The sequence below is a fragment of the Mustela lutreola genome, chromosome X (genome assembly GCF_030435805.1).
Source record: "Mustela lutreola isolate mMusLut2 chromosome X, mMusLut2.pri, whole genome shotgun sequence".
Classification (NCBI taxonomy): domain Eukaryota; kingdom Metazoa; phylum Chordata; class Mammalia; order Carnivora; family Mustelidae; genus Mustela; species Mustela lutreola.
In genome coordinates this window covers 46,157,626-46,175,332 of record NC_081308.1, presented here as the reverse complement: position 1 = coordinate 46,175,332, position 17,707 = coordinate 46,157,626, and the positions used below count along the sequence as shown (strand labels likewise).

The 17,707-nt window shown below is 47.7% G+C and overlaps 1 protein-coding gene across 5 annotated transcripts in view; it reads left to right on the top strand.

The window, feature by feature from the left end:
• Positions 1 to 1,110: 1,110 nt before the first annotated feature.
• KDM5C (lysine demethylase 5C) overlaps positions 1,111 to 17,707 on the top strand; it is a 32,176-nt gene continuing 15,579 nt past the window's right edge. For 2 of the 5 annotated variants that reach the window (XM_059158394.1, XM_059158392.1), the window contains exons 1-12: positions 1,112 to 1,591; positions 5,607 to 5,684; positions 7,889 to 8,011; positions 8,312 to 8,482; positions 9,011 to 9,145; positions 9,856 to 9,979; positions 10,090 to 10,271; positions 11,303 to 11,461; positions 13,265 to 13,384; positions 13,516 to 13,674; positions 14,289 to 14,470; positions 14,564 to 14,726. In XM_059158394.1, coding sequence (XP_059014377.1) covers positions 1,442 to 1,591; positions 5,607 to 5,684; positions 7,889 to 8,011; positions 8,312 to 8,482; positions 9,011 to 9,145; positions 9,856 to 9,979; positions 10,090 to 10,271; positions 11,303 to 11,461; positions 13,265 to 13,384; positions 13,516 to 13,674; positions 14,289 to 14,470; positions 14,564 to 14,726 — 1,746 coding nt within the window. In that variant the 5' untranslated portion in view covers positions 1,112 to 1,441. Of the gene's footprint in view, positions 1,592 to 5,606; positions 5,685 to 7,888; positions 8,012 to 8,311; positions 8,483 to 9,010; positions 9,146 to 9,855; positions 9,980 to 10,089; positions 10,272 to 11,302; positions 11,462 to 13,264; positions 13,385 to 13,515; positions 13,675 to 14,288; positions 14,471 to 14,563; positions 14,727 to 17,707 lie in introns of all 5 variants that reach the window. The other 3 variants (XM_059158396.1, XM_059158393.1, XM_059158395.1) reach the window with 3 other exon arrangements.

Genomic DNA, 17,707 nt, shown 5'->3' with positions numbered 1-17,707 from the left:
TGTATGCAATGGGCCCACAACCAAGGAATAACATCTTCGTCAAATGCTTCAGATGCCTGATGTCTGTGTGGGCAAAGTACTGGTCTGATACTCAAAGTAGTTGCAATAAAACTATTCAGAAACTGCTCAATGACCATACACACAATAGGAATAGATGTACACATAGTAGGTACTCAAATGCATATGACAGGGGTTATGCACAATAAATACAGCTCATGTACATATACGTTTTGTAAGTATGCTATAGGCTCACAAATGGTACGTGTTTCATACAGTAGGCACTAGTAGGCAATAGGTAAATATGCTGTTGTTAAAACATCCAACAATCAAAATATATATACACTCAGGCCTGTTTTATAGGAGTCCGTTCTACAAATGTGCCCACAATAAAAGCTTCATACAGAAGAATTCAAAGTGTTCATTTTTTTAAAATGCTGACAATGACTCTTTGCGGAGTATGAATGGAAGCCCGACCTCTGAGAGGCCTCTACACATAACCTTGGATGAAATATGTATTTCCTTCTTCTCCTTGGGACCCAGAATTCTAAAAATCCATAATCCCCAGGGGTGGGGCAGCATCTTGCTTTCCTCCTTTCAAAGCCCCAGAGGTGTCAGCACCTAGAGCTGGGAGCTCCCTAAGTCTTTCCCAACATGCTTGCCAGCATAAGAGGTCCCTAGCAATCAGGCATCCAAAGCCATTTTTTGCATCCCACACCGGAAAGACCCTGAAGAAGAAAATGTTGGGGCGGGGCCCGCACCAGAGCTGAGGTCATAGTGGGGGGAGCCAGTTTGGGCCCACCACCCACCAACGCCAGCTCCTCTTCCGGTCTGTCTTCATAACGCGCATGCGCACCACTGGCCTTTAAACGTGCGCCGCCGGTCCATCCGGAAAGAGGATCCGGCAGTTTAATTACAATTTTGCTCCTCCGCCGCCGAAGCGGACTATTTGCTCTCAGTCTGGGAGGTGCTTTTGAGTTCCCGCTTTCAAATAGGGAGCCTACACTTGCAGATTCAGCTCTCCCTACGGGATGAAAGTTTCCTAGGGCTTGGCCTCTCGCAAGGTATACGACGCTCGGAGGGACACGCCGCGGAGGGATTCGGTTTGTTGTGGTGAGGGGAGGGGGGGGGAGAGACGCTGACAAACCAAGATGGCGGCGGCGGCAATGAAGGCCGCGGCAGCTGGGAGGTAACTGGTGGTGGAGGCTGCGGTAGCTGGAAGGCAGCGGCAGAGTTTGGAAGAAACGGAGCAGGACGAAGAGGCGGTAGCAGTAGCGCCAGCCTGAGCCTTCCAGAGCGCGACAGCTACACGCCCCCCAGGCCCTCGGCGAGCGGCGGCCGCCCCGCTTAGGGCCTAGTCCCCGAGCAGTGCCTCGGCTTCACACAGTGGCGTCCGCCATGAGTCCTTAAGGGTGGTCCGAGCCCTCCAGTCCTAGGGCCCACCATGGAGCCGGGGTCAGACGACTTCCTGCCGCCGCCGGAGTGCCCGGTGTTCGAGCCTAGCTGGGCCGAGTTTCGAGACCCTCTAGGCTACATTGCGAAAATCAGACCCATCGCTGAGAAGTCGGGCATTTGCAAGATCCGCCCACCCGCGGTAAGGCCCGGGGTTTGTGGTCTCCCCCGCGAGGCTGGGGATGAAGAAGTAGGGTAGCTGGCTGAGAGCTCTGGGGCGGAGGGCATCTCGAGGTGTGGGGAAATGGGGTGGCTGGGACCGCGGTGGATGTGGTGCGGGGTCGTAGAAAGGATGATGGGGCCAGGGGCCTTCGCGTGGTGTAAGGCCCCCTAGGCACTTGGGGGTCAAAGACCCACCTTCACTTCCATTCCGCCTTTTAGATTCATCCCTGGTAAGGTTCAAAACAGGGATGCCTAGTGGGTCTGGTTGAGTTTAGAGAGGTACCTGCACATCTCCTAGTTACCCCGGACCACCCAGGTCAAGGCTGCACTGAATAAGGCCATTTTTCCGTTTATTGTCATCACTTTCCTTAAGGCAGGCCATGTGGTGTAGTGGAAAGATCATAGCTGTAAAAGGAGACAGGACTTGAGTTCAAAATTCCACTGTGCAGCTTACCACTTGTGTGACCTTGGACCAGTAACTTAATCTTTCCGAGCCTGTGAAATGAGTCCCATGAATGGTTATTTTGAGAATTGGATTAAACTAGGTAGAGTCTGTGTGTGGTAGGCGCTAGGTAAGTGGTAATTATTGTGACTGCGAAGGTGTTTGATGTGGTCATTGGTTTGCTTCTCTGTGGGTTGACTCATATTTACTCACACCCTGCCAGAACAATCCACCTATGATAATGTCATGGCAGATCAGTCAGGAAATCAGGCTCACAGGGAATGCTCTATCTGGCTCCCCTGAGATAGGTTTAGGGAATTGTCCCCTTCTTTTCCTAGTTGAAGGCAATATCTTTCCCTACAAATCACCCCTCAGACTTGACTTCTGTGGATAGGCTTAAGCCAGTCAGCTTGTCAGCGGGGTATGAGTCCTACTCAGAAGATTTGTACTGTGTTCTGTCCCAGGATGTAGCCGGTCCTGGAGGATAGGGGTTCTTGGACTCCCAGAAACAGAATGGAGCTATGGAAGTCTGTCTCCTTTAGAACACTTGATTCCCAGAGGTCAATGACAAAGGGCATATCTTTGTTCCTATGCCTGGCTTCAGGCCGCAGGAACTCCCCCCAAGGGCTAGGATAGGCTGCCACCTTGCTGGCATGGAGGAGAAATGATGATATGCGTTGTTCAGTCACCACTTGGGGTTCCAAAGGCAGGAATTGAGTTTGAAACAGGGTGTTTTTGAGTGGGTGTCTCCTGTCTGAAAAGGGATGGGAGGCCTTACTGCCACCTGAGGAGGGCACCGCAGGCCTCCTTATCCAGCTTGGTGTTTTCCGGTGTTCAGTCACAGATGTAGGCTAGTTTCAAATGGATCTCCTCAGAGGTGTTGGGTAAGCTCATTTTTTCCTAGTTGGAGCCTGGCCACAGATTTCTGAGGTAACATTGTTCATAATGAAGGAGTGAAATTAGGTAGTGAGAAGTCAAGAAGGCTAGCAGAAAGGAGAGGCTGGAGTCCTGGGTAGCCTCAAGGAGGTACTCCCTGGAGTGGTCTAGGAGGCCTCTGGAACAGAAGTGTATCTGACATAGGGGGTCGCTGAGGCCTGTATTTCCATGTTTCTGTCTTGGACTTAATGGGTAGGCTTTGTGTAGGTGTTGTTACCCTTCCTTGTGGGACCAAGAAGGGGAACAGTGACATGTCCCAAGCACATGAGTGTGTGTGTGTGTGTTAGTGTTAGAGAGAGAGAGAGACCTGCAGGGGGCCATCTTTTGTTGTGCTTCTTGTCTCTACCTCAATAGTGTGCTTCCCTCCAATACAGGAGAGCTGGTCTCTGGTTTTGTTGTTTTTTTCCTCCTGTAGGGCTGCTCCTACGCCACCTTTAGGCAGCCAGGCCTTCTAGCTGGAATTTGAAGCACTTGCCCAAATGATCCTTGGGCCCAGAATGGGAAAGTGTGTGTATGGGTGGGTGCTTGGAAATTGGAGGTTTGCCTGAGGAAGGTCGATTTGGGTTTTGAGTTGTTAGACGGTTTACTGCTAGTCTTGGAGAAAATGGGTGGGAGGAGAGTGTTGGTACCCTGGAGGAGACCCAGGGGATCTTGGAAGGGCCTTGCTTCAGGCATCAGGTAGCCAACTTTTTAAAATCACCATCCTGATAATACTGGTGTATTTGGCACACAGGTGTATGAGACCGAAGGCAGGATGAGAGAGCTCGCAGGTCCTGGGGAGGTGTGCTGGACCTTCCCCAGCTATCTGTTGCACCCACAGCTCCTGCTCTAGGTTTTATTGTTTCTTGTCACATTGCTTGATGATATACTTATCTAGAACTTGATTCAGCAGGAAAGAAGGGTGCCTGGAATTTTGGGTTTGAGTACCTTTCCACCTGCACTAAGGGGTGTGCGCTACTCCTGGGTGGCAAGAGGGCACAGGGAGCTTGTCTGAGCTTGAGCCATACCATTTTAGTCTTTTCTCTCTCTCTCTCTCTCTCTCTCTCCTTTTTTTAATTTACCCGTGCTCCACTGAGCCTCAGGTGTTTGTTGCAAACCTGCTTCAGCTGGGGGTTAGCGGGGAGTATGTGTGCATGCAAGTATGAATCCTCTGGCCCTTTTCTAAAAGTGTGTGTGCAGAAGAGGCCAACAGCTTTTTCTTTTCTTTTATTACTGCCTGCTTCCATATGTATGCATGTGTGTGTATGTGTTGTGCAAAGAGCTTTGGACTGGAGGTCAGAAGACATTGGTTCTTGGCTGTGCCACTAAATCAGCATGTGATTTTAGAGAAATCACATTTCTTTGGGCCTCACTTTCCCCATTCGTAAAATGAGGGCATTGGTCTGGGTTACTCTAGGTTCTTTTTACCACTCCAGCAGGAGCTGGGGCTCTGAGGAGGAGGGGACTGCATAGGAGGTTCTGGGGGAAAGGGCATCAGTGAGGGGCTCCCCACAGCCACCCTTTGGGTAGGACACAACAAGCGCCAACCTGGCAGAGCAGAGTCACCCCCCCCCCACTTCCATTATTTTTCCCTGACTTCCTTCCTCCTCCCCACATTCTCCCATTCTTTGCCACTACAGTTGGCTGTTCCATCACTAACCCTACCCCCACCCACCCCCACCTCTTCCTGTACTGGGCAGGTATTTGAGAGAGGAACCACAGGAAGCCTTCCAGACTGGGTGAGTGATGCAGATTCTTGCTTTTCCCTGCAGTGTTTATCTCAGGCCCTTTAAACTGAGAGAACAGACATTAAAGGCTCAAGCCTTTAAATCTTGCTGAAATCAGAGCCACCCAGTGTGTGCGGAGTCAGCTTAAGATACCAAGTCTTAAGGACAACTCCTTTGGATAGCATTTCCATTTGAAAACGAGTTTAATTTTTCATCTCAGTCTTATGAGGAAGCTACAACAGGTGTTCATATTCCCACCTTACAGATGAGAGAACAAGCTTAGAAGGGTAAAAATCCCATAGCTCATAAGTAGCAGAGCTGGAACATGAACCAAAGTCTTCTTTTTTTTTTTTTTTAAAGGTTTTATTTATTTATTTGACAGACAAATCACAAGTAGGCAGAGAGACGGGGGGAGGCAGGCTCCCTGCTGAGCAGAGAGCCCGATGCGGGGCTCAATCCCAGGACCCTGAGATCATGACCCGCGCTGAAGGCGGAGGCTTTAACCCACTGAACCACCCAGCCGCCGCAAACCAAAGTCTTCTGACTCCAGATCCTTTCCAGCACATGCCTGGGGGACAAGGAATTAATGTGAATGTAGGGAGAGTTTGGAGCCAACTGTTTTGGGCTCCATACCTCTCTTTCTTGAAATCCTGGCACTGTACTGTTGGGAGGGACTTGGGAGAAATTTCCCAGGACACGTGCTTGTGGCATTGAGTGTGGACTTGAGGGGTGGGTAGTGCCCTGTTGTGAGTTCTGGGGAGTGGGTAGTGCGTTGGGTGTTTGCCAGGTTAAAGGGTCTGAGGTGACCAGAGGTCTCATGGTCTGATGGGATGCTGAGCTGCTTGTGGTGCCCTCGGGTCTTACACTGTGCTGGAATAACCCAACTCCCTCTCCCCTCTGTAACCTCCCAGGACTGGCAGCCACCATTTGCTGTAGAAGTGGACAACTTCAGGTTTACTCCCCGAATCCAGAGGCTGAATGAACTAGAGGTGAGAAGACTAGCAGCTGGTGGCGGGGTTGGGTGAATGGATACCTGAGCTCTGATCCCACTTCCCCATTCCTTCTCCGGCTAAGGTACTTTACCCAACCGATCTTTATTCTCTCTTCTGTGAAGTTGCATGGAGGTCATAGAGGAAGCTTTAGAGCTCTGAATATAACCCAAGAGCAGGAGCATTTAGCATCTCCAGTTTGATAGCTCAAAGACTGGGCATGTCCGTTTCCCTAAAGGTTTGTTACTTCTGAAGCTCTCCTGCCAGGTAACCTACTGTACCTGAGTCAACAAAGGGAAACAGGTTGGCTAGGCCTTTCTTGGCCAGCTGAATGTGGCCTCATGATCCATTTCATCCACAGCCCTGTGCTTCCTACCTTCCTTCTATGCGGCTTGATAAGGTGGGATGTGAGGTGGATGGGCAGGAACAGCACAAGAACTGGTCTGTATGGAGGCTAAAATGGTTATAAATTTGAACCGGGGTCAGGCAGGTAGGCTTTTCCCTCTCCCTTTTGTTCTGTACAGGAAGTCCTGGCCCTTCGCATGGATAAATGAGGTTCTCCACTAAAGGCCTGAGAATGCCCTAGGGTCATAAGAGTGGGTCTTTTGAAGCCAATTCCAGGGAAGATCCTGGAGTTTCCTACAGAAGATGTAGTTTAGAAGTTTGCTTCCACCTTTCTGCCTTATTGTTACATATCCATGAACCCTACCAGATGTCCTGGGGAGGGGGCATATTAAGCCAAACTGGAAACCCATGACCTAGAGGCTTACTTGTTTCTAGACCACTGTTCCTCAGCCTTGATACTATTGACATTTTGGCCCAGATAATTCTTTGTCATGGAGGGGCTGTCCTGTGCATTTTAGGATGTGTATCAGTATCCCTGGCTTCCTTCCACCTATTTGATGCCCGTAATACCTTTTCCCAGTAATGGCAACCAAAAATGTCTCAGGCATTGCTAAATGCCCCCGTGGGGGTGGGGTGGGGTGGACACAATTGTTCCCCTCATTGAGAACCACTGTTTTAGAGTCAGTCTATGTGCTGCCCTGGTCAGAGCAAAAATCTCATGAAGAGGGTATAAGTTTCTTAAAGAAATGGATCTGACCAGATCTGTGGGGTTACAGCCAGTGCAAGATGTCACCTAGCATGGGACAAGAACAGGTTTTCTAGAGATACTGTGCTGGCTAATGATGGGGAAGAGCAGGGATGAGGCTGAGATTGGAAAGCTAAGGGGTTAAAGTAGAGGGAGTAGGGTTCTTGGCCTCTTCCAGGTTCTGACAGCTAAATAGCCATAGGTTGTTTTTCCTACATACAGACCTTAGTTTTCCCAATCTATGATCTAAAATTGTTTCTGTTCCTCTCATAGGATCTGAGCAAGGTAGTGAACGGTAATGACTTCCTCTCGTTCTCCTAGAATCAGGCCCTCTGACCCGTGCAAGGTGGTTCTAGACTTGGGACCTTGGAGAGCCTTTCTTGGGTCAGTGAAGTTTCAGGGAAGCATGATACATGCCTTGTTCCCAGGATCCTCGGCCCACATTGGATCCTGGGTTGGCCAGGTGCTAGTGCTGCTCTGGTACACTTATCTCTTAGTTCTTTAGTAGGCACTCAGCCTTCAGCTACCATGGGACAAGTTTCGTGGTGCGTAAGAAGAGGTAAATGTGCTTTTTTGGACCTTCAATCTCTGAAACATGCCTAGAGCTTAGATGCAGTTTTGGAGGTTCCAGAGGACCTTCACTGTCTCTCTTGTAAGTTCACCCTTCTGGAGTAAGCAGTTATTTCATTTCCCTTTTATAATCAGAAGATGGAGGTCCAGAGGCTGTACAGCAAATCAGTAGTAGGAAATAGCCAAAACTTAAGTTATTTGACATTCAGATCTCTTGGTATCTGCTCTGTGACTTAAGAAAGCAGAGGCTCTCTGTAAAAGAGATGATGATACTCATACAGCCCTGTCAGAGAGTTTGAGAGGGTGTGCATGTAAGGTCCCAACATTCTCTGTGTTGGGACCTTGGGCTTATACTGTTGACTAGAAGGTGGCAGAGATGAGAGGTAGGCAGGCTAAGCACTGTCTAGAGTTTGGGACCCGTTTCACTGGGAGAGGCCCTGGATGGTGGGCTGCTCTGTACCCTTTCTTCTCTCCTAAGAATAGGCCAGAAGACAAGGGTTACATGGAGGGGGAGGCCGGCATCTTTGAGCCATTTCTTTTCCAGGCCCAGACAAGAGTGAAGCTGAACTACTTGGACCAGATTGCCAAATTCTGGGAAATCCAGGGCTCCTCCTTAAAGATTCCCAATGTAGAACGACGGATCTTAGATCTCTACAGCCTCAGCAAAGTAAGAAAAGGCTTTTCTCAAGCCCCTCCCCACCCCTTAATGTGTTTTGTACTCTGGGGGCTCCCTTGGTTTGGATATTAGAGCTCTACACTGCAGTGGAAGGGGCACACACAGCCTCATAACACATGAGATGTCATCGGAACTTCTTGGCATCTCTTACTGCAGTGGTGGTGGTAGGAGGAGGGGATAGCCTCCAGTGAGGTGAGGGGCTGGAATTGTCCTCATCACCCTTTCCTCGGGCCTTCACCCTTATGTACATACACACAGCACATCCACATCCCTTCCTCCTTGTCCCTGCAGATTGTGGTGGAGGAAGGTGGCTATGAAGCCATCTGCAAAGACCGTCGGTGGGCCCGGGTAGCCCAGCGCCTCAACTACCCACCAGGCAAAAACATTGGCTCCCTGCTACGCTCCCACTATGAACGCATCGTTTACCCCTATGAGATGTACCAGTCTGGAGCCAACCTGGTGGTAAGGATGCCAGGCTGGGGTGGAAGAAGGCTTTCCCCCAGACCAGATGCAGATTTCTCATACTTGCTCTTAATGGAACTGGTTCAGTGGGCTGGAGACCTGGGAGCTAGACTCTATCCTTTTCTAGTAGTGCTTATTCTCTTTCCATGCTGCCCAGGGTCAGAGGTCCTAGAGTTACCTGCAGGGCCAGCCTACTATCTAGTATGTGACAAGGTCATAACTGATAAAGGAATTCCAAGGAGGGAGAGACATTCTGGGCTAGAGAGGTCTGGAAAGAGATGGCGTCTGATTTAGTTATGAAGATGCTTGGGAGGAGGTGGTTTGAAGGTGGAATGACATAAGCAAAGGCAAGAAGAATTCTCAAAGTGTGTGCTGGTATCCCTGGTAATGACCAGTGGAACAGGGCCTCTTGTTGTGGGTCAGGTGAGTGCAGCCACAGCTTTTTTTGCCATTGGTTAGGGATAGAGGGATGGCATCGTTGGGGGCTGTGGCCCCATATCCTGAGCCTTACTCCTCACTTGTCTCCAGCAGTGCAACACGCGTCCATTTGATAATGAGGAAAAGGACAAGGAATACAAACCCCACAGTATCCCCCTTCGACAGTCCGTGCAGCCTTCCAAGTTCAATAGCTATGGCCGGCGGGCAAAGAGGCTGCAGCCTGATGTGAGTACTTCTAACTCAGAGCTTTGAGGGTGGGAGTCCACGAAGGTCTGACCCTGTTTCACTCTCCCTTCTGTTCTCTGAGTTCTGAGCAGTAGTGTGCCCTCTCTTGCTTCACTCTTGCTCTTTCCTTCACCCTCAGCTGAGTTTCTGAGTTGGATCTTGATCTGCTCATACAGTATCTTTTGTGTGTCTGCCCTTTTTTGCCTTTCTTGTTCTTTCTGGACTCACTCTGCTTCTGGGGTAGACCTCTTTCTCCCTATACCTATATCCTAACTTCAGGTAGAAGCTTATGTGCGAGGCATTGTTCTAGGCACTGGGGATGCAACAGAGAACAAGATAGACATTGTCCCTGGGCTCACCAAAGTATGTCATTTAGTAGATCGTATTAGTCACTGCCATTTATTGGTAGTGCCACACACTATTAGATTTCTTTCTATATGTTATATGCTCTGTAAACTTTGTAAGGTAGGAGTTAATATTCTTGTGTTACAGTTGGGAAAACTGAAATTCCACCTTAATTTCTTTCCAAGAGGGCTAATGGGGGAGCTCACTTAACCCTAATCTCCAAAAGGAGCTCTGAATTCTTGCCCAGGCCTGCCTCTGCCTCCTGGCATGAGCCCAAGTGGTATATAGTCCAAGCTATTGTTCTTTTAAGATGGGGCAGTTTGCATCAGATAGCAGATTTGATTCATTTCCTTTTTCCCTCCCAGCCGGAACCCACAGAGGAAGACATTGAAAAGAATCCAGAGCTGAAGAAGCTGCAGATCTATGGGGCAGGCCCCAAGATGATGGGCCTGGGCCTCATGGCCAAGGATAAGACCCTGCGGAAGAAAGGTAAGGCCTGACAGGCTGGAGCAGTGTGAAGGATGGCCTCACCTGGGGAGAGGAGGCGGGGCCCTGACTGTTCTAGACCTGTGCTTTAGAGCCCCTCTTCCCTCTCCCAGATAAGGAAGGGCCTGAGTGTCCCCCCACCGTAGTGGTGAAGGAGGAGTCAGGCGGGGATGTGAAGGTGGAGTCAACCTCACCTAAGACCTTCCTGGAGAGCAAGGAGGAGCTGAGTCACAGCCCAGAGCCCTGCACCAAGATGACCATGAGACTGCGGAGGAACCACAGCAATGCCCAGTTTGTAAGGACCCAGCCCTGACTTCTTAATGCTCTGCTTCTCATCCCTTCAGCGAGCATTTCCCCAGCATGGCTCTGGACCAGGTTGCATTAAGCAGAAAAGTGGGCCTGCTGGGCCCTGCCCTCAGGTAGCTCACTTAATTGGGGAAACAAGGCCAACTCACAAGGAAAATGGAACAAAGGACAAGAAAGGGTGATCAAGTGCTGTCAACAGAAGTGCTGGAAGGGTCCAGAGAAGGAGGCTCCCTCCATTGCTTCAGGATAAAGGCTAAGCTCCTCATTACCATGCATGATCCAGTCCCTGCTGACCTCTAGCCTCATTCCCCAGCACTGCCCACCTCACTCCTCTGCTATAGCCACACTGAACTACTTGTAGGTATGTTCATTTTTTCCCCTGAGATGCGCCATGCTCTTTCTTTCCCCAGTCCCTTTGCACCCTCTGTTTCTTCTACCTGGAAGACTTTTCCCAGTGCTCTGCCCCATTGCCAAACTCAGTTGGCCTTCAGATTCCAGTCAGTTTCAGATGTCATTGTCAAGTGTCAAATTTTCAGTGAAGTTCTTCCTCAAGGCTGTCCCTCCTTATCTCCAGCTGATTTGAGTGCTCTCTTCTCTAGGCTCCCTAGTACCCTCTGCGAGCTGGTATTGGCAGTTTCCATGTTATCTTTTAATTTTTATGAATATGTATCTCTGGAGTACTTTGTGCTTTTTGAAGGCAGATGCGTACTTTAGAGTCTAGCATAGCGTTGAACACATAAGTGCTCAGTGTTTATTGAATGAATAAAAATGGGAGATTTCATGACTGCATGATAAAGACTGCTCTCACAGCTCTACCAGTTTATTTGGAGAGATGGTACATGCATACAGTTAAGCTCCCGAACAAGCACGACTCACCCATAATGGGGCTGTGAATGATCTAGCCAGCAAGCTTGATGGGTTTCTGACAGAAAGCTCTGTGGACTAGGGTACTGCTTGGAGGACAGTTTGAAGGCTGGACAGAGCTTCAGTTGATGAACTGTTGCCTCCTTTTCCTGGCAGATCGAGTCATATGTGTGCCGGATGTGTTCCCGAGGGGATGAAGATGACAAGCTTCTGCTGTGTGATGGCTGTGATGATAACTACCACATCTTCTGCCTGCTGCCTCCTTTGCCTGAGATTCCCAAGGGTGTCTGGCGGTGCCCGAAGTGTGTCATGGCGGTAAGCCCTTCCCAGCCCTAGTTCATGGCTACCTCAGAGGATATTCTTGCCTGCCTCCATGAGGCCTTACTGACAGCTCAGCCTGGTTTATGTTTTGGGTCCCTGGAGTGGGGCTAGGCTAGGCAGAGTTTAGGGAGAAAGAATAGGAGACATAGCCTTTATTTATGTCCCCTGGGAGACCCCAGATTACCTGGGGAGGTGAGAGTCATTATTGAACAGATTGTATGCCGACGTGTAGTCAGATGCTAAATTATGTGTTAGAAATTCTGAGGCATAGAAGTTCAGAGGAGAGGAAAATGATTAAGGGTAGTAATCAGGGAAGGTGTCAGGAATGAGATTTGGAGGATTGGAATAGGGAGAAAAATCGTTCTTTTGATTTCCAAGTTTTTTATTCTTTGTTTTATTTAGAAAGCTTGGAAAAGAGACAAATCACCTATCATTTCATCACCTAGAGACAACTGTTGTTAATAGTCTGGTGTATTTTCCTCTCATCTTTTTGTTGTTGCATATATATAACAATCTTTAACCAGTTTAGGCTTTTACTGTGTATTTTCATTTGCTATTTTATAATTATTTTTGTCTATCATTGCATTTATTCATGGGTAGTGATTCGTTTTTCTTGGGGGGGGACTATCATACGAGTATAATACTTTGTTTTCCTTTTGTTTTGATTATTTGATTAAGTTTGCAGTGGTGCAGGCTTTAACTAGAAGAGTGGGCAGACCTTGTAACCTTGGGGATGGGGCATGTTGGAGCAGGGGTATTTTGGGAGGACATACTTAGGGCAAGAGGGGCAGTCGGGAGAGCATCTGAAGTTGCAACAACAGCGAGGGATAAGAGGCTCCGTAAGTCTGCCAGGTCCGATTCATGAGCTTCCTTCCCTCCTTCATCCAAATTCTGGTGCTCATTTGCATTTCTCTGGAGAACAGATGTTGATGGTCTCTTGTCTTATGTTAGGGACTCATCTGTGGTCCTAGAGACCAGCTGTGTGCACATGAATGCACACACACACACACACACACACGGCTGAGGAAAGAGATCAGGGTGGTGCATAATGGCCTTGGAAGTGGTGGAAATCCCTTCAGGGAGGAGTGTGGACACTAACAGTATGATAGACAGTGAAGGCTGTCAGCTGTACTTGGCTCTCTGTAAGTGGTTGAGGGCCAGTGAACCAGATCGACATTGATTTTATTCAGACATGAGTGAGTCTGTCTAACTCTGGGATACATAAAGCTCTCCTCTAAAACCATGAACCTCAGTGTAGTCTCACATTCTGCCTTCCGAGACCATCTAAAGAACAGGAATAGTGTAGGATTTAACAGTGTAGAAGCTGATGCCTTTGACTACCATTCTCTGAGCTATTAGAATATTCAGTGCCATTTCCCCAGGCTTGTAGTTGCAGTCTGGGCATAAGAAAACTTCCTTAGGCATTTTAAACTTTTTGGGGCATAAGAAAACATTCCGTAGGCAGTGTAAACTCCCTGTTTTAGCTCAAGAGGAAACAACAGTGGCAGAAGAGCATAGCATAGCATATTTAAGTCAGAGGTCACGGTTTTGATAGTAAAGTCCTAAAGGAAGAGAAGAGCAAAAGAATGGCAGCAGTGCATGTGGGGAATGAAAAGACTAATTAAGCTGAAGCGCTGGGAGAAAAAGGTGGAGCTATAGTGAGGCCTGCTTCCAGGGCCTTGAGTGCAGACCTTGGGCTGTTCTTCCTCCCCGCTTCCCCATATTCCAGCTTTGTTTTTAAGGATTCTCCACCTCTGTGCCCTCTGTCTTGGTGATTTGTTCTCCTTTGGGTTTCAGGAGTGTAAGCGGCCCCCTGAAGCCTTTGGCTTTGAGCAGGCTACCCGGGAATACACTCTGCAGAGCTTTGGCGAGATGGCTGACTCCTTTAAAGCTGATTACTTCAACATGCCCGTGCACGTAGGTGATGGAGGGCTGGGGTAGCATCAGGGCTAGGGTCGTAGGTGTTGGTGCCTAATGGGCTTAGCTCTTCTGGGTCACTGGAGCCAGGATGTGATGGGCCACGGTCATCTGCTACCCCTGTTCCTCAGATGGTGCCTACAGAACTCGTGGAGAAGGAGTTCTGGCGGCTGGTGAACAGCATTGAGGAAGATGTGACTGTTGAATATGGGGCTGACATCCATTCTAAAGAATTTGGCAGTGGTTTCCCTGTCAGTGACAGTAAGCGGCACCTAACCCCCGAGGAGGAGGTGAGTGGATGATTCGTGGCTATATGTCAGCTGTGTGCACTTTGGCAGGTCATTTAGTATCTCTATTGGGTTGGGGTAATTATGCCCTCTTCCCACAGCTGCTCTGAGATTTAGATAAGATGGTATATGTAAAAAAAACACGGTCTGGTATCTGGCATGGCATCTCTAGCCACGAGATTGGCTATTTCTTTGTAGGGTAGGGTTAGTATCTACCTTACAAATTTGTTGTTAAGCGTTAAATGAGTAGGTGTATGAAATACTTGCCAGGGAGCCTGGTTTATTCATAAGAAGTAGACTAGTATTGTATGTGCAGGAAAAAATGAGGGTCCAGGCCTACCTCCAGAGAAGGGGGCATTTTGGTCCAGAGCAGGGCTTATAGCTTGCAGGTATTTTGGTGAGTTGAGTATATCTGTAAAACTCCCTAAAATTGAAGGGAATTGGAATTTTGTGTGTATGCATTTGGTGGGTGGGGGTGGGTAGGAGGTGGAGAACATCTGTAATATTTCTCAGATGTGTGAAAGGTCTGGGACCTCAAAATTAAGGTTCCCTGGGCTAAAGATCTCAGCTTCTTAACATAACCTTCATCCCCTTTCCACAAATACCCAACCTGACAGGAGTATGCCACCAGTGGTTGGAACCTGAATGTGATGCCAGTGTTGGAGCAGTCTGTACTGTGCCATATCAATGCGGATATTTCTGGCATGAAGGTGCCCTGGCTGTATGTGGGCATGGTGTTCTCAGCCTTTTGCTGGCATATTGAGGATCACTGGAGTTACTCCATTAACTACCTCCATTGGTGAGCGGGGCCCTGGGAAGCCAGGGAGGCAGGGTAGGCTCCCTCAGGACCACATGTGTGACCACTCTGTATGTCCCCTTTCCACGTGGCCAGGGGTGAGCCGAAGACCTGGTATGGGGTACCCTCCCTTGCGGCAGAACATTTGGAAGAGGTGATGAAGAAGTTGACACCTGAACTCTTTGATAGCCAGCCTGACCTCCTGCACCAACTTGTCACCCTCATGAATCCCAACACCCTCATGTCCCATGGTGTGCCGGTGAGTGCTCAGGAAATAGGGACAAAGGGTAGGAATGATGTAGCATGTCCTTTGTGCCGGTGGTTGTGGTGGTCATGGTCATTGTCATGGTGGTCATCATGTGGAATCTATTCCTGCCTCTTTCTCATTCCTGTTCCATTTTATTTTGACAACTGTAATAGAGACTCTAATAGTGGTTAGATACGCAATGTGATGGTGAGCCCACTAGGCCATGCATTTGAGGGTGACACCTCAGGATGGCTTCTTTTCATGTCTGTATTCTACCCAGTGGAAGAGGGAAATGGGAGAAGGACAGGGCAAGACAAGTCTCCTTATTTTTAAAGACCTACATCGTTTCCATTCATCTCCTGTTAGTCACAAGGCCACATCCAGCTGCAGAGAAGACTGGAAAATGTGATTCTTACCCTGGATGGTAATGTACCAGTTGCAAATTCATACTGTTATGAAAGAGGGTGAGAAGGAATAATGGGTAATTAGCCCAGTCTGACTTGTTCTATATAGTAGCCCTTCTGGGAGCGATGGGTAGGTTTTTTACTTATGTAACAGATGGTAAGTTCTATGGTAGTAATTCTTCTGCAGTATGTAAGTGTATCAAGTCAACATGTTATACACTTACATAGTTGTATGTCATATTTCAAGTTGGAGGAGGTACATAATCTCTTTTTAAAAAGTGCTAATATCCATCAACATTTAAAATTTTAAAAGTTGAGGGGTGCCTGGGTGGTGCAGTCGTTAAGCATCTGCCTTTGGCTCAGGTCATAATCCCAGGACCCTGGGATCAAGCCCCACATCAGGTTCCTAGCTCAGCAGGAAGCCTGCTTCTCCCTCTCCCCATGCTTGTATTCCCTCTCTCACTGTGTCTCCCTCTGTCAAATAAATAAAATCTTTAAATAAATAAAAATAAATAAATAAAGTTGAACCCAGAGTCCTAGACTGAACCTATTCTCCTCCTCTGTGGACTCCTCTCCCACTCCATAAAATGTTTCGTTGCCATACAGTCTGGCTTGCCTATAAGGGAATTTCTGGCATTAGCTGATCAGCCAGTTTTCTGGTGTGGATCTTAAGACAGCCTGATCAGTTCTTTAGGAACAGTAGTTAGTACATCCTCCACCTGTGTTTTGAGTCTTATTGTGTGCTGCTCCTCCTCCCCACTTCCTTCAACTCCCCTCCCCACGTGTCCCCCCGCCGCTACCACCTTGGCTGCCCTGTCATTTAGTCTAATGGACACAATATGGCAGGCAGTCACTACATACTGAATTAATATCTCCTTGAGATCCCCAGTCATCTGTACAGTAGAGCTTTGGACTAGGTCAGTAGTTCTCAACCACACTTCTTCTTGTCTTCAACTTGTTTTGATATACTACATACCCTACAGTATTTTTTATTGTATACTTTAGTGATACTTAACCCATCATTGAGGGATCTAGGGAATTAGAGGAAGTGTATCCCACAGCAGTTCAGGCAGCCTTCCTCTACTGGAGGCAGTGGGGGCTAGGGTATCCTTTTCCCTCACTGCCTCACTCCATTTAAGAACGACTGGACTCGAGACGTAGAGGTGATCAAGGGCCCTTCCACTTATGCTCTTCATAAGTAGGTGTTGGGTCTGAGTTTTCCTCACATTCCTTTCTTCCTGACCCACAGCACAGCCGTAGTCCTTGCCTACAGTGTCAAGAAAAATTACAAGAGTGGAAGAGGATCCTTAAGGATTTAGGCAGCTCAGATATATAGCTGTTTAATTCTTCCTCTTTTTAAGAAAACTTTAATACAGATTTTTTAAACATGTGCTCTTTGCTTCCACCTCCACAGCATTTGTCCTGCTCATGGCTCACCAGCTTTTCTGGCCAGCTGCTGCTTCACCCCCCACCCCCACCCCCGGCCTTGCCCCTCCTGTAGGTGGTTCCCACCAGCTCCAGGCTCTCTGGACTTGGCAGTATCCCTTCAATCCAAGGCATTTGATTTTCATATTCTCATGCTGGCAGGCTGTAGTTGGGCCAGCTGAAGCTCCCCAAGGAGCTATCTTTAGTCCACTCCCTTCCCACTTCCCCTAGGGTGGAAGGCAGCCATTTCTTTTTATAGCTATATAGAGTAAGTATGATTTTCATTATAAAAGAAATCTGTTCCCTTTCCAGAAAATGGAAATTTAGAGTGGTCATCCCTATTTCCTCCATACTTCATTATGTTTCTGTTATTTTTCTACATGAATTTTGACATAACAATAATCAGTGTATGGATATTGTCATTTCTTTTTAAGTCTAAATGATCTAGAACAGCACTGTCCAATTTGGTAGCCACTAGCCACATGTGGCTGCTGAGCACTTGAAACATGGCTAATCTCGTCTGAAGTGTGCTGAAAGTATAAAACACATGTTGGATGTCAAGGCTTAGTATGAAAATATCTATTAGTACTTTTATATACCATTTACACATTGAAATGGTAATATTGTAGATATATTAAAATACATTGAAGTTAGTTTCACCTGTTTCTACTTTTTTAATGTGGCTACTAGAGTATTTAAAATATATATATGGCTGGCGTTATATTTCTATTGGATCATGCTGGTCTAGAATGATTTTTGCTTCCTTACTGTGAACTCTATAACCGTCTTTAAAAAAAGAAACAACACTGCAACTTTATTGCAATATAATTTACATACCATAAAATTCACCCATTTTAAGTGCACATAGTTCATTGAATTTATAGAGTTGTGCTACCATCACCACAATCCAGTTTTAGAACATTTGTCACCCCAGAAAGATCCTTTGTGCCCTTTTGTAGTCAGTCTCCATTCCAAACCCTAGTCCCAGGCAACCACTCATCTGCCTTCTGTCTCTAGAGATTTTCCTTTTCTAGACAGTTCACATACACAGGATAATATGTAGTCTTTCGCATCAAACTTACTTCAGTTCGCATATGTTTTCGAGGTTCATCCATGTTGTAGCATGTGTCAGAACTTTGTTCCTAAATTTATGATTGAATACTA